Source organism: Monodelphis domestica, chromosome 2 (genome assembly GCF_027887165.1).
Source record: "Monodelphis domestica isolate mMonDom1 chromosome 2, mMonDom1.pri, whole genome shotgun sequence".
Lineage (NCBI taxonomy): Eukaryota > Metazoa > Chordata > Mammalia > Didelphimorphia > Didelphidae > Monodelphis > Monodelphis domestica.
The window spans coordinates 27,785,659-27,800,307 of record NC_077228.1 but is presented as its reverse complement, the minus strand read 5'-3'; the positions used below and the strand labels follow the sequence as shown (position 1 = coordinate 27,800,307).

The following is a 14,649-nucleotide window of genomic DNA, read 5'->3' as shown; positions in this document are numbered from 1 at the left end:
TGAGTACATTGAGGGGGTTGGGCTTGAAGTTAAGGCTGGTCTTTTCCAGTTCTGAATCTCAGGTTTATGACCTAAATAATCCCTTTTATAGCTCCTTATCAATTGCATCTAAATGGAAGAAGTGTAACGAAGGGGTAGAACTTACTGAGAGGCAGATTTGGGCATATTAAAAAGAATTTAAGGAAGAAAGATTGGGCCCTAGAGCAGGTTTTGGATTTTTCGGTAATAAATCAAACCACAGAACGACCTTCTTGAGCATGGCAATGGAAAGTGCTGGCAGTTAGTGGTATAGTAGATGGAGTGCTGGGCCTGGAGTCAGGAACACCTGAGTTCAAATCTATTTTCAGACAGCTACTAACTGTGTGACCCTAAGAAAGTCACTTAAAAAAAATCTTTGTTTGCTAGTTTCCTCAGGTGTAAAGTAGGGATAATAATACTGTACTACCTACTTCATAGGGTTGATAATATTTGTAAAAAGCACTCAGTGGGTGTTATATAAATGCTTTCCCCCTTCACTTCCCTTTCTGTCTGGGCAAATAGAAAATCCAAATGAAGAGGCAGACCAGAATAAATTGGTTGGGCAGGCTGGACTGCTAGTAGGGAATCTATGGAGCCCTATAGAAGTTTCTATTCAATATAAGGTGTTCCCAAGAGATCAGGAAGCTGAGTACCAGTGCTGAGATTCAAAAATTCAAAAGAGGAAAAATGAGGGAAGGTCACTCTGAAATTGGGAGATAAAAGCTTTGAGATCCAGTGAACAAAGATAAGCCATGGCATTACAGAATTAACAAACAAAATGCTAGGTGAGGTTGGAGATGATTTTGGTGGAGGGGACAGTACTGCACTTACACTCTGGGAAGTTGAAAGACTTTCAACAGGCAAAGAGCATTTAAGAAAGCTATTATTTCTACTTTGTACTCAGGTTACAAGACCAAGAGGAAGGCCTACATAATGTTAGAGAAAGTTTCTATGGAACACTAGAGCGAGTGCAAGTATCCCAGTATGAGATGGTGTAGATAGGCTGCAATCTGTGCTAGTGAAGAGAGTGTCCAAATGGATGAGATTACACCCACATTGAAGTTCTATCACTCCCCACCACACACATATCCAAGAAAGAATGGATATCTATGAAGGTCTTAGTCTAACTCTAAGCGCACCAAAATGGGGAACTGTTTTCCTTTTTCACAATCTTCATTGAATAATTTATCATTTAGTCACACCATTTTAAGTTGGAAGGAACCTCACAAACTCTTAAATGTTTTTCATCCATCTAAGTCAATGAAGACATCAATCTGGTGATGCAAATTACATTCAAGAAAAGTTCACCTTTTAAATAAGAGTTCTAACTTGCAGGATCTACCAAAAATGCTTTAGAAAGGTCACTAGTTAAGGATTCAGTGAAATTCAATTAAATAAACAAGATACCTAGTTATCTATAAAATGTGAATACGATCATGCACCTTAAGGAGAGAGTTGAATCAAGATGATCTTGAGTTCTCTCTTAGTTCCAAGATCTCTGATTTTAGAATTCTTCTGTGAATCCATCAGGACCAAATGGTTTTTTTTTCCCCCTATGACAATTCCTTTATAATTTGTTCTATTTCCTTTGCTGAGATTGAGTTACTTAAGATCTTTATCTGGTCTTCTGTTCAGTTTACTTATTTTATATTTTTGAAGGTATATTCCATTTCTTTTATATTCTTAATTAATTAGTATATAAGTTTATATAATAAGTTCTGGTTACTCTTTTTATTTCTTTTGGTTTTGCTGTAATTATACTGTGCTTTTTTACTATTTTATTGATATGATTTTCTGCCCTCTTATTTTTAATCAAATTAGTTAAACATTTATTGTTTTTATTAGTCTTTTTGAAGAATTAGCACTTAGCTTTATTGATAGTTTCCATATTTTTGTTGCTATGGTTGTTTTTATAGGATAGCCAAGTGGCTCAGTAGATTGAGTGCTGGGTCTGGAGATAGAAAGACTTATGTTTCTGAATTCAAATCTGGCCTCAGATATTTACTAGTTGTATGACCCTGGGCAAGTCAAATAAAGTTTCTTAATTTGTAAGATGAGCTGGAAAAAAAAAAAGGTAAATCACTCTAGTATCATTACTGAGAAAACTCCAAATGGGTTCACAGTCAAACACAACTGAAAACAACTGAAAACAGATTTTTTTTTTTGTTTCATGTTAAACTGTTCTCTAAATTTTAATATTACAACTTTTGTGCTTATTTTAGATTTATTTGTTGATTTTTGTTTTTTTTAAAGTCATTTTTAGTTCAACAATCCCTCTGTCTCTATTTTGTTACTACATGTTTATATGGATATGATTTGTCCCCTGAGAAATACTTTAATTAAATTCCAGAAATTTTGGTATGTTATTTCATCTTTATCATTTTCTTTCACATGATTATTGTTTCTATGATTTGTTCTTCTGAACACATTAGGATTTCATTGGTAAGTATTCATTTGGGTCCATGTCTTTTGTTTTTTGATCTCTGTATTAATGACTATTTTTATTATATTATGGTATGTAAAAGACATTTATTAGTACACCTTTATATATTTGCTTGCAATATCTCAATGCTCTAGTACATGGTCAATTTTTGTAAAAATTTCATGTTATGCTGAGGTGTATATATATATATATATATTCTTTTGTAGTTCCATTTAGGAGGCACAAAGTCTTTTAGCTTTGTTTTCTCCTTAAATTGTTTTTCCTTTTGTTTATCTTTCTGTTACACTTACCCAGAATTGAGATAGGGCCACTGAAATCTATCACTATTGAATTACTGTCAGTATATTCTTATAGGTCACTTAATATTTCCTTTATGAATCTGAATGCTAATGGAACAGGAGTACATAAGTTTAATACTGATATTGGTTTATTATCTATGGTTCCTTTCAACATAATGTAGCTTCCCTATTTATCCCTCCTTTTTTGTATGTTTTGCTTTGTCAGATACCATGATTGAAACACTTTCTTTTTCATTCATTTGATGCATAAGAAAAGTTTTCCCAGCTTCTGTTTTATTTTGTTCTGTTTCTGTTTTTCAAATGTGTTTCTTGTAAGCAACAGATTGAGAGTTTTGTTTTCTTATCTAATATATCATTCGTTTTCATTTTATTGGATTATTTACTCCATTCACATTTAAAGTTATGAGTTAGATTTATTACATTTTCCTTTATTTGCATCTAAAATTATTTTTTCCAAGTTATGACTCCCCCCCCCTTTCACTAAATATACAATACTATGTCTCTTCAGTTATTTTAGCTTAATTTTTTTCAAGATGGTCCATTCCAATTGGCTCTTTTCTCCTTATCCCTTTATTGTTATTAAGGCAGTCAGAAGTATACCTAGACAGAGGGCAAGGGTGTAAGTTGAGTTTAATGAGATAATATCTAAAACATTAAAGAGGTGAGAAAAAGAAATTCCATTAGGAGAAGAGGGAAGGGAAGAAGAGAATGGGATAAATTATCTCACATAAAAGACAAATGTGCTTTTACAGTGGAAAAACCCAGTTTTGCCATCTACTAGTTATATTAACTTAGGTGACTCCTTTCAGAACCTGAAAGTCACGTTCTCTATCTGTGAAAAGAGATAAAAATACTTCCAGCATATCTACCAACATTACAACTGTTTTGAGTCAAGTGCTTTGTAAACCCTTAAAAGCCCCATGAGTTATTGGACCATGGATTAGACCACTAATCTAACCAAGAAGTAGATGATTCTTAATAAATACAAATAAGATGATGATAAATCTCCAGACTTGCTTGTGATGCTTAAAGCTCTGGAGACTCATTCAAAGTCTACATTGTTTATTGCTGCCCCCCCCCCCCCCAATGGCCCTAGCCACAATCTGAAGAGGGCTGTGTCAAAGAGAAGGATTCATCTTTGATTTTTCTTGTTTACCTAGAATATTCATTCTTTAAAAAAACAAAACAAAACTCAACTTCTGTCATAGAATCAACACTGTTTATTGGTTCCAGGGCAGAAGAGAGGTAAGGGCTGGGCAATGGGGGTTATGTGATTGCCCAGCGTCATGCAGCTAGATAGTGTCAGAGGCCACATTTGAACCCCAGATCTTCTGGTTCCACACCTGGCTCTCTATTCACTGAGCCACCTGGTTTACCTGAACACTTCATTCTTAAAGAATGTGACAAGGTACTGTGGAAAAGCTCAGGTGGCAAACCATTCCCCACTAGGGACAATAGCATAATTGAAAGACTGCCAGCCTGTCTCTATATGAATTTTCTTAAGATACTTTCAGTCCTATCTAACTCTACATGATCCCACTGGGGATTTTCTTGGCAATTCTGAAGTGGTTTGTCATCTCCTTCTCCAGATCATTTTACAGATGAGAAAACTGAAACAAACAGGGTTAAGTGATTTGTCCAGGATCATCCAGTGTTTGAGGCCAGATTTGAACTCAGAATATGTCTTCTTGACTTTAGACCCAGCACTCTATCCATTGTACCACCTCACTACCTGGATTTCTGTTTAGGTAGACAAATCTGAAGATAACTTTGGGATAGTTCCTGAGATGCTCTGGACTTCAGTTAGCTACTCAGTGAAATAGGGAGGCACTGCCTACCTCACTGGGCTGTTGTGAGAAAAATGCTTTTGCAGATGTGAGAAGCCCATGAATACTTAATATTTTGTTATCATAGTAAGAGCTATGTGAGGGGGTGAATTTGTATCAATTCACTTCACTCTTATATGGTTTGATTGGCACAGTTCTTTCAATGGAACAGCCACATAATTGGCATCAAATAGAAGAAAGAATGATCAGAAGGCCATATGTTGAATAATAACATTACTTACCGAGTCATCTGTGGCTGAAGGTGGCCAGCCTTCCCACAACTGATGGCGAACAGGGATACTAGTAAGGTCATATACATTTCTCTTTACCTATAAAAAAAATAAAAAGACAAAATACATCATTAACATGTTTTCAATAAAGATGCAGAACATTGTCCAAATAATTGTTTTAATTTTCACGACATTCTCCTATAGAATGTCGTGAAGTAGAAGGGCAACAAAGATCAGGTGTTACTTTGTCTCTCTCTTGGCCATGAACATACACAGTACATATTTAATAAATATTTGTTGAATTTATGAGTTTTGATAGGAATTTTCTACCATCTTGATGACATTCAAAAGTTATTCTTAACTCAAAGTTAAGAAAATGAAACATAAATTAGAAAGAAAAAAAAAGGCCGAAGAGAAAGCAGGACTCTAATCTCACATGGAAAGATCAGAAGGTTGCCTCTTTCATCTCATGGCATTTTGAAGCTGGAAGGAATGTCCACTCTTGGTATAAATGAATTGAGAGTCTTATCCTCCAAGACCTTGCACCTTGGTGATAGTGTGTAATTTCCAAGATGAAAAGCTGTTCTAATAATGAGAGCTCTCATTTTTAATATGTTATCTGGAGAGGGGTGGGTTTCCCACTCTTGGGAATTTGGTAGAAGGGTTAAGGAATATGTACTGGACATTTAGTAACAATTAGTAAGGAATATGTATAGTTCCTGAGATCTTCCAACTTTGAGATTCTAAGTTTCATGAAGCATTTCTCAATTGCCCATGGGTGCAATAAATTTTGGTTTTGTTTTATTTTTAATCTTAAAGACTTAGAAACTCTAGCTCAATGTTTAACTCCTAGGATCATAGACTCTAGAGCTAGAAGGGGCCCAAGAAATTGTCTAGTCCTCTCATTTTACAGAGGAGGAAACAGACTTAGAGAGGGGAAGAAACTTGTCTAAGAGCACCCAAGGTATGAAGTAGAAGACCCAAGATTCCAACTCTGGTCTTCTGCATGTCTAGGATCCAGTGCCCTTTCCATCATAGCCTGTGGACACTCTCTGCATGAGGTAGGTACAATGAAATACTTTTCATGGTTTTTTTTTCCTTCCATTTTATAAAACAGATTTTAAATGATCAAAGTATCAAAATGGAAAGAAAGCCCGGGGAAGAACAATTTGGATTGTATAACACAGCTTTAGAATGTGGGCTAAAAGTAAAATCCATCCATATGACTGCAGTATTTTTTATACAGTAGAGATTTCAGTGTTGGAAAAAAATATCTCTATAAAAATGAAGTAAAACAAGAGGAGACAGGGTCATTATTAAATATCAAATGCCCAAGATTTCAAAATAGTTAAAAATTTTCCTGATTATTATCCTTCTCTTAGTATTCAGATCTAGAATTTAAAAAATAAAAGGTAATTATAATTTCATATGAAATACATACACTAATTTTATTCTTAAACTGTCTTGAATAGGAAAACTTGGATTTTTGGACACATTCTCTATCCTAACTGATCTCTTTGGAAGCTCACAGTATGCAACTTGCCATACCATAGACTATAGCTATCCTACTAGATTACATGTTTCCTGAGGGCAGGACTATATGTCACCTAAACTTTGCATTTCTTCCCATCCTAAGCACACTGCTTGGCACACAGTATGTGCTTAATGAGTGTTTGCTCTTGTTACATTTTTGGATGCCAAAAGAGAGGCACAAGAAAAAAATTCTCAAAAGAAGGTGATGATATATAGACCCTATGAGATCCAGTCATCTAAAAGAATCTTTCCTTTTCTGAGTAGTATAAAGAATTCTACTTCTGCTTCCCTCTTGGTAGACAGTAGATGAATATATATGAAACAAAATCACAAGAATAACAAAGATAACATTTTAACCAACTCTCCTGATGGAAAAACACAAGCCTGACATTATCCTATGGCAACAATCAAGTGCTCCCCACTTTCTATGAGTTGGAATTCAGTACAGACTGTGTTACACAATGGGATTTGAATGAAGAAAACAAAGGATATTCATTCATGCTTTTTAAATGCAGTAGCCTAAAGTATCATGTTGTATAATTACAGCATTTTGTATCACATTACTTTTTATTATATGTAAACACATCTAAGTCACCTTTCCAGCAAAACAGGGAAATATGTTCACTGGGGGAAAAGTAAGGAACTCAATCTATTTTTTTTATCTCCAATATACACCTGTGAAAGACCAGGGAGAGGAAAGCTGGAGGGCTTGGGACAAGGTTTGCTCCCCACTGAATTTCAAACAAACAACTATTCTTCAGAGCTCCATAGCATGGGAGCCAGCCTGCCATGTGCTAATATTTAGTTCCGTCACAGTGAGGTTAGAAGTTGCCATTTGTCACTATTGACCCTACAGTATCCCAACCACATGTAACTATGCTAATCTACTCCAATGTTGACTCTCTGACACTATTTGCCATGCTAAGTGCTTAGGAAGATATCTGAGAAGTGCAAGGTCCTACATTCATAATAGTGATGGGGGGGGGGGGTGGTGGTAGTGGGGGGGGGGGGGTTGGGGGAAAGGAAGGCAAAGATAAACTCACTTTTTGTTTCAAGAGAAAATACTCCTTTAATGCAGGAGTTCTTATAGGGGCTCCATGGACTTGTTTTTCCCTTTTACATATAGATTACTGTGTCAATAAAATTGATTTCCTTTGTAATTGGATATATTTTATGCATCTAAAAACATGATTCTGAGAGAGTCCATTGGCATCACCAGACAAATTACTCAGAGTACAGACCACAAACAGGATGAGAAGCCTTGTTTTAATGGCACAAAGTAGTGGCTGTCCGACATACTACTGCAAAATCATGTTGCTGAAGCACACAAAAAGCAACTGTCATCTAAACATTGGTTATATACCAGGACAGAGATGGAAAAACTGCCCTCCGAGGATGGACAGACATGGACAGGGAAGGACGGACACAGACACACAGACACACAGACACACAGACACACAGACACACAGACACACACACACACACACACACACGAGAGACTTGGATTCTTCACATTCCATTTTCATTGCAAAACCCATAGTTGGGGCATTTTGAAATGAACAGTAACTCATCTCTAACTATTCTAAACTCAGTAACATTCCCCTGCTGTTCTCAGTTTTTAAAGGCACATATGTCCTCATAAAGGGTGTTCAGTTAGGTCAAAGTACAATGTCAAACTGATGTGCAGAACAAAATGATCAAAGTTAAAGTGATTTTAGCCAACACACAAGTACTCTGGTTGCTTTGTTTCCTGGGAAGGACACTGGTTAAGTGATCTGTAAGAGAATCAACAAGTTCTTCAACACAGACAGATAGGTCTTCAGGTATGGAACCAGGTAAATAAAACCCATCAGACTTCAGTTTGATTATACCCATTGCAAGGGCTAAATTTGCAACTATATTTTGAGATGTAGTCAGAAAATTCTTTTACTTAACCATAATCATTAAGTAATTATTTTAAGAAAAATGTGCTTGTTTTTCCAAGTTGATCTATCCTTATCAATATTGTAATCATATCTGGGTTTTTACCGGTCCAGTAAAAACTTAACTACTAAAATGACAAAAACTGTAGATTCAGCCAGCACTGAATTGATGGAGACATTACAAATCCACCCCCCCATTATCTTTATTAACTGTTATATTTAATTAACATTTAAAGTTGTAATTCTGCAGGGAAGAGAAAATCCAAAAGGCACACAAAGCAATGGTAAAAATTATTCTGGTCAGGAAAAATTAGCATTCCAGAGAACGCGGGAACACAGCCCAGCTGTGAAGATGGGGCAGATCATGTTCAAGTCATCATTGAAACTGATCGAGGACTTGGTGCCTCTCATTGAAGGCTGGGGGTGGTGCCTGCTGGCACGCTTGACTGCCATTGCTACACAGATTTCATCTTTGTAGACTTGCACAAAATTCTCTGTACGCACAAGTGCCACTTCACAGGGCAATGTTTCCCAAGGGCCTTTTTGTCTTACACGCTTTCTTTGATCAGCACTGGCTTAGGATCATGCTCACCCTCCGTGGTCTTTTCAAATCTGGTCTTGCATTAAACTCTAAATCGACGTGGTCTCAGGATACAAGAATCCGCAAATGTTTCAATTAGGCCTGAATGTTGTTTAATAATGACTTGGATAAAATTAATGTTCATTTAAATGTTCGTGTCCTGCTGGAAAATTTATTCCATGTCAAACATGGCAAATGAAAGGACAGGTTTCTAGAGGTTGCTTTATTGGTAAAATTTAATTTCTTTCCAATTTTTTTTTCACTAAAACAGTCGAATAAGATCAACAAAACATATAATTAGAGAACTTAAAATAGAACAGAATTTAGTTACACTTGTTTGAGCGCCAATATTATATTTCAATGGAAAAAACTTAACTCTTAGTTCTTGTTATTATCTAACATAAAATTAAAATTAATCTTGATACCAAACTTCAAATTTTCCTGAAGCTCATGGTGTTTTCTGGATTAAGAACACTGAGGGAAAGAAGGCTTACCTAATTACTTATACATTATAAACATCAGTAAGAAAATACATTTTACATAAATATGTTCCTCTGAAAATGAGATTTTACAAAGTTGCTATCTAAACATTATATATTTTGTTGAAAATTTTTAAAATTTCAGCATTTCTCAAAAAAAATAACTACAGATAAGTGAACATTTTAATTAGATCAGACTGACAAGAGGCTGATGCTCTTTCAACCAGGGCAAGAAAAATCTCAAAAGAGAGGCATTATGGAATAGAATGATGATTGGTCAGAATAAAAGTTGGAAGACTTGGGTTCCGCCCCTGCTTTGCCCTAAAGAACTGTGTGAGGTTGGATTTATCTCTTATCTCTGGGCCTTAGTTTCCTTCTTTTGTAAAATGAGGGCAGTTGTGCTATCTGATCACCAAAGGCAGGGGCTCTGGCAGACATCCCGTGATTTCAAAGAAATCAAAAAGAGTCCAGGATGAAGGAAATAAAAGAAAAAGGGAGATGTAAAGAGATAACTGATTCTCTGATTGAATTCTATCTAAACCTTAAGACTAGAATAGTACAGTGCTCTACATAGAATAGGAGTTTAATTATTTACAGATTAATTGATAGGGCTCATGAATGGATGAATACTACTAGCTGATACCTAAGGAAAGGGTTTGCTATACAACATCTAAGATTTTTTTAAAAGCCTCCAGCGGATTATGTTCAGTTCCTGATTTCCAGCTAGCTCCTGTTCTCTAAACTATCCATGAAAGGCAAGGAGGAAAGGAATAAAGCCAAGGCCTGGAGATACAGGGGACTTCTCAGACACTTCTCACCTGCCTGGAAGAATCCTTTTTCTTCCTCCTGAGTGTGATTAAGGTTCTAAGCCACAATCACACACGGTACTGGCTTTGCTAAATTTTAATAAAAACTCTCCTAAAACTATCTTATGCAACAAACACATTTGAACTATTAGGGGAAAGTGAAATAAGAATGTGGCATCTATGAGCAAATGTTAATTAGCAAATTCATGGAAGAAGGCAGGGTGATGAGTGATAAACTTGGATTCAAGGTGTCATAGGTTTGACTTACTATTTCTCCTCATTTGCTGTTGGAAAGATAGAGCAAGAGGAAGGGAGAAGGGCAGGCCAGGGTAGAGCAGGGAAGGGCAGGGAAAGAGGAGAGAAGGAAAAAAAGGAAAAAACAGCAAACAGGGACATTGTTTCAAGGTAAGAGGACTGGAATGCTTTATTTTGTTTTAAAGCAAATTTGACGTTGCCAGCATTCTGCCTATTAAAAACAACTTGCAGAACTAATTTAACATTACTATGCCAGTGCCAAGGACAGTAACCTTTATTCTACTCATGACAATTTTGAATTCTGGTATGCTAATAATGTCCAAAGTAGGCTTCACTTCTTAATGATCTTCAGTGGAAAAAATCCTGTCATGAATAGTGTCTAGTGGAGTTCTTCAGAGAGCAGTAGGAAAAATTTAATACAAAAAGGTGTTCAACAAACTTTATTTTTACCATAAGGGAAAACAACTTGGTTTATGGTTCACTAGTATCTAAACTAAAATTGATGTGACAAACCATAATTTTCTCTTGAATGTCCAAGGAGGAAAAAAAATAGCAGTTAAACAGATACAGTCTCATCTTAGAAACAACACACCTTTCACTTGTCTTTGCTAAGGGTTCTTTTAGTTACAGTCTTGTCCTGGTGTTACTCTGACCATCCAGTTTTTCCCAAGAGGAATGTACAATTACTACCTACAATTCTTCATCTTCCTTTCAGTCTTGAATCCTTCATAAGAGCTAGTTCTCATCAGACAAATGAAATCGTCCTCTCAAAAGATGCCTCCTAACAGCTAAATCCAATGACCTTTTCAGTCCTCATCCTCCTTCAGCTGATCAAATCTTGCTCTTCGATGACACTAGTTCTACTGGTTCTCCTAGTTATCTCATCTCCCTTATTTTCTTTTCTTCTTTGGCTCTTCTTTATTCTACCAGCCCCTACAAGCTGTCAAATCTTAAGGTTATCTGGTCTCCTGGCTTATCTTCTAGGCCTTACCTCTTTTTGGACCTACAGTTCTATTTACAGTGCCAGGTGCTAGGGAATGAAATAATGAGACAAAGAGGAGATGAGCAAATAAGCTCCCTTCAGGGAGCTTATAATTTTGGAGAGATGGAGAAGACTAGCACATAAATAATTCTAATAAAAATTAGAATATGAAAAGTCCAAGTACCCAAAGTGCTATGGAAAGTCTATAAGAGTCACTTTGAGCTAGAGTGAATTTCCACCCCACCAATTATGTACTGGGCATCTGTCACCTAGATGTTTCAAGTGGTTCCTCAGGACCTCCAAAATAAACTAATCTTATAAAAGACTCATTTCTTATTGGTATCATCATTCTCCTAGTCACTCATGGCTAGAAAACTTAGGACTATCTGGCTCTTTACTCTTTCTTAAAATAGTAACACAAGCTCTGGTAAGTCCCAACCCATTGAGGAAAACTTTGAAAACAGCTTAACAAGACTGTAAAGCTGTCACCTGAAGACTAGAGTAACTGCAGGAAGGCTCATCACCAAAGGGATGAATTTTCCGACCACAGAAATTCACTAAACCACTTATGAATAAATCATTTCCTTTGACCTTGGGCCAGGTCTCTACCCCAGTGCAACTCCTATTTTCAAATGCCAGTATTGACTCCCATTTCTCCTAATGTGATTTATTTACAAAGCAGTTTCCTCTCAATCAGCCTGCTAGTTAAGACATAGAAGGATTATTATTTCCATTTTGGAAATGGCAAAACTGAAAAATAAAAATAGAAAAAGCAAAGTGAAAAGCATTCTCTTTGCTAGTAGGTATCTGAGGTAGTTTCCCAAACCCGGTCTTTGATTCCCAAGTCCCAATGCATCCCACTTGTAGCTGATGATTCTAAATGACAATGTCAGTGGTTCTGCCCACAGGAACCCCTTGATTACGTTGGAGTTCTGCATGAAAGTATACTGAGTATGGTATAGTCTAGCAGAGGTCCCAGGTTCCAAGGACAAAAATGAGCAGAATCTCTTGAACAGGAAAGAGCAGAATCTCTTGAACAGGAAGGCAGCCTGGCATAGGCCGGGGGCTACACTTGAAGTCAGGAAGGTGTGGATTCAAGTTTTCCCTTAACATTTATTAGTGATACTCATTGTGATCCTGGGCAAGACATTTAACCCTTAAGTGTCCTTAGGACTTACCTACTAAGTCATGAATGCACTGATTCAACTTAATTCAATTCATGATCATTTATTAAGAGTCTTTTATGGGTCAGGTATAGTCCTAGCACTGGGGGGAATAAAGAGAAAGATACATATATGACAGTCTCTCTCTCTATGAGAAATTGACATTACTTTTGTTAGAGCTGGAAAGAGTTCCCTATACTAAAGATTTTATATAGGTTTATATAGGTTTCCTAAATGTGTATGTTAATAATCTCAAGGAAACTGAAACCAGATATGGGATAGACTGAGCTTTACCTCTAGAAGTGCATTCATTCCTGCCCCCCCTGCAACAGCTGAAACCTCCTAGTCCTTCTAAGCTCATCTCAATGGCCAAAGCTTACTTCACCCAGGCTTCTGAAGAACATTCGATTGTATTTCTCTTAAGACACTTCAAATGCTGAATTTCATTTATGTCACTTCATTATTTGGTACATGTTATATCTGAGATAGAGCATAGACTCTTCTGACTACAGACATAGTTTCATTCTTTGGAAGCTTTTTTGTGGACTTCTCAAACCCACTGCCCTAAATCTCTCCTCCCTTCCTATCTTTCCTTCTCTCTCTGTCTCATTTCATAGGAGAGAAAAAACTCTTGAGTGTCTTATGGAGCTCAAGAGTTTTCTCTCTCCTACAGAATTAATGAAAAAGAGAGAAAAGCGGAGCAGGTTCATTTGCCAATGGGCTCCCTCTCTGAGGAAGAGGAGGAAGCAATGAGTCTGTGAGACAAAGTGTGAGCTTTCAGTTCATTAACTTATAATTAATAATAATACTTAACCTACTAATAAAAAGACCAACAACTTTAATTTCTATAGCACTCAGAGTTCCACCAAGCACTGTTCTCACAACTATACCTAGAGGTAATAAAGCTAAGTTTATTATCATTTTGTAAATGAAGAAGCTGGAGTCCAGGGACATGAAGTGATGTATTCAATGCTGTAACAATGAATCTTCGAAGAAGACTGTGACTTGAACCCAGGCTCCCTATCTCTTAACAGTGTTCTTCCCACCATGTCACTGAAATACCACATTTGATATTTGATTCCAAGAAAGAAGTCTCAAATTGCACTGTCCAGTATAAATTGAGGAAATTGATGACTATAAATACCTCTGGGAGGAAGATGTCAGTGCAAGAAATAATACTTAGTGGCTCAAATAATGTGAGTATAATTCTCCCCACTTTATGAACCTTTTATCTGTACCTGTTGGCTTCTTTCCTTCACGTATTTAAAGGCTCATATAAAATCTGACCTTTTCCATGATGCCTTTCCTAGCCCTCCTCAAACTAAAGAATGCCTCTTCCTCTGTGGATCACCTCCAATTTATCTTGTATCTCCCAAGTACTTGGTTATTTGAGTGTAGATTCACTTATTAGGACAGGACCTCTCTGAGGCCTGCAGTAACTGTTTCTTACCTTTCTAGGTAACCCAGTGCTAAACATTATTCTTTAGACATAGAAAGTACTTAACAAAATGCTGGACTTGACTCAGCTCCTTACTTCCCTTCCCTGGGCCTCCGCTTTCCTCACTATTAGAGGGTGGGATCTGATAATCTCAGCAGCCCCTACTTTCTACTGCTCTACTATCTGATCTTGATCAGATGATTTTTCTGCTGCCTTTCTGCAAGAACATTTGGATTCTGCTGGGCAGGCATCTGAATTGTGACTCCTGGCTGATCTTTTAGCACAGTGGGACAAGGTATAAGGAGTGACCTGTCAAAACGGCCCAGAGTTTGCACCCCTGCCACGGGAGCAGATGGCCCTCTGAACAACAGTTTAGTTGCAACTGAAGAAGAGAGGCTGGTCTAGGTTGTCAATTAGTAAGAAAATGGTCTTCTGAAAGTGCTGTCAAACAGCCCCATTTGCCAGAGCAAACAGTGATTGTTATTTTTTCACCCAGCACTATTGACTTCTCAGGAAAAGAGAGAGGTCTTGGTGTCAAATGCCTGTTGGCATATGAGGTACCCAGAGATAAAAATGCTCAGAGGAAAACAAGTCAGGCTAAAAGAAAGAGGGCAAATTAAAACTCGATCTATGATGTAGCATCTGGGAGAGGGTCTGGGTGTTTTATTCTAGGCT

At 36.9% G+C, this 14,649-nt stretch overlaps 1 protein-coding gene and 1 long non-coding RNA gene across 6 annotated transcripts in view; one reads left to right on the top strand and one right to left on the bottom strand.

The window, feature by feature from the left end:
* FAF1 (Fas associated factor 1) overlaps positions 1–14,649 on the bottom strand; it is a 438,628-nt gene that overhangs the window by 187,614 nt on the left and 236,365 nt on the right. For all 5 annotated transcript variants that reach the window (XM_056815169.1, XM_007480191.3, XM_016429780.2 and 2 more), the window contains one exon: positions 4,829–4,915. In XM_056815169.1, coding sequence (XP_056671147.1) covers positions 4,829–4,915 — 87 coding nt within the window. The remainder of the gene's footprint in view (positions 1–4,828; positions 4,916–14,649) is intronic.
* LOC103099655 (uncharacterized) overlaps positions 1–14,649 on the top strand; it is a 30,337-nt gene that overhangs the window by 12,153 nt on the left and 3,535 nt on the right. Inside the window, exons 4-5 of the long non-coding RNA XR_008916044.1 lie at positions 5,730–5,877; positions 13,571–13,732. This is a non-coding gene — a long non-coding RNA (uncharacterized LOC103099655). The remainder of the gene's footprint in view (positions 1–5,729; positions 5,878–13,570; positions 13,733–14,649) is intronic.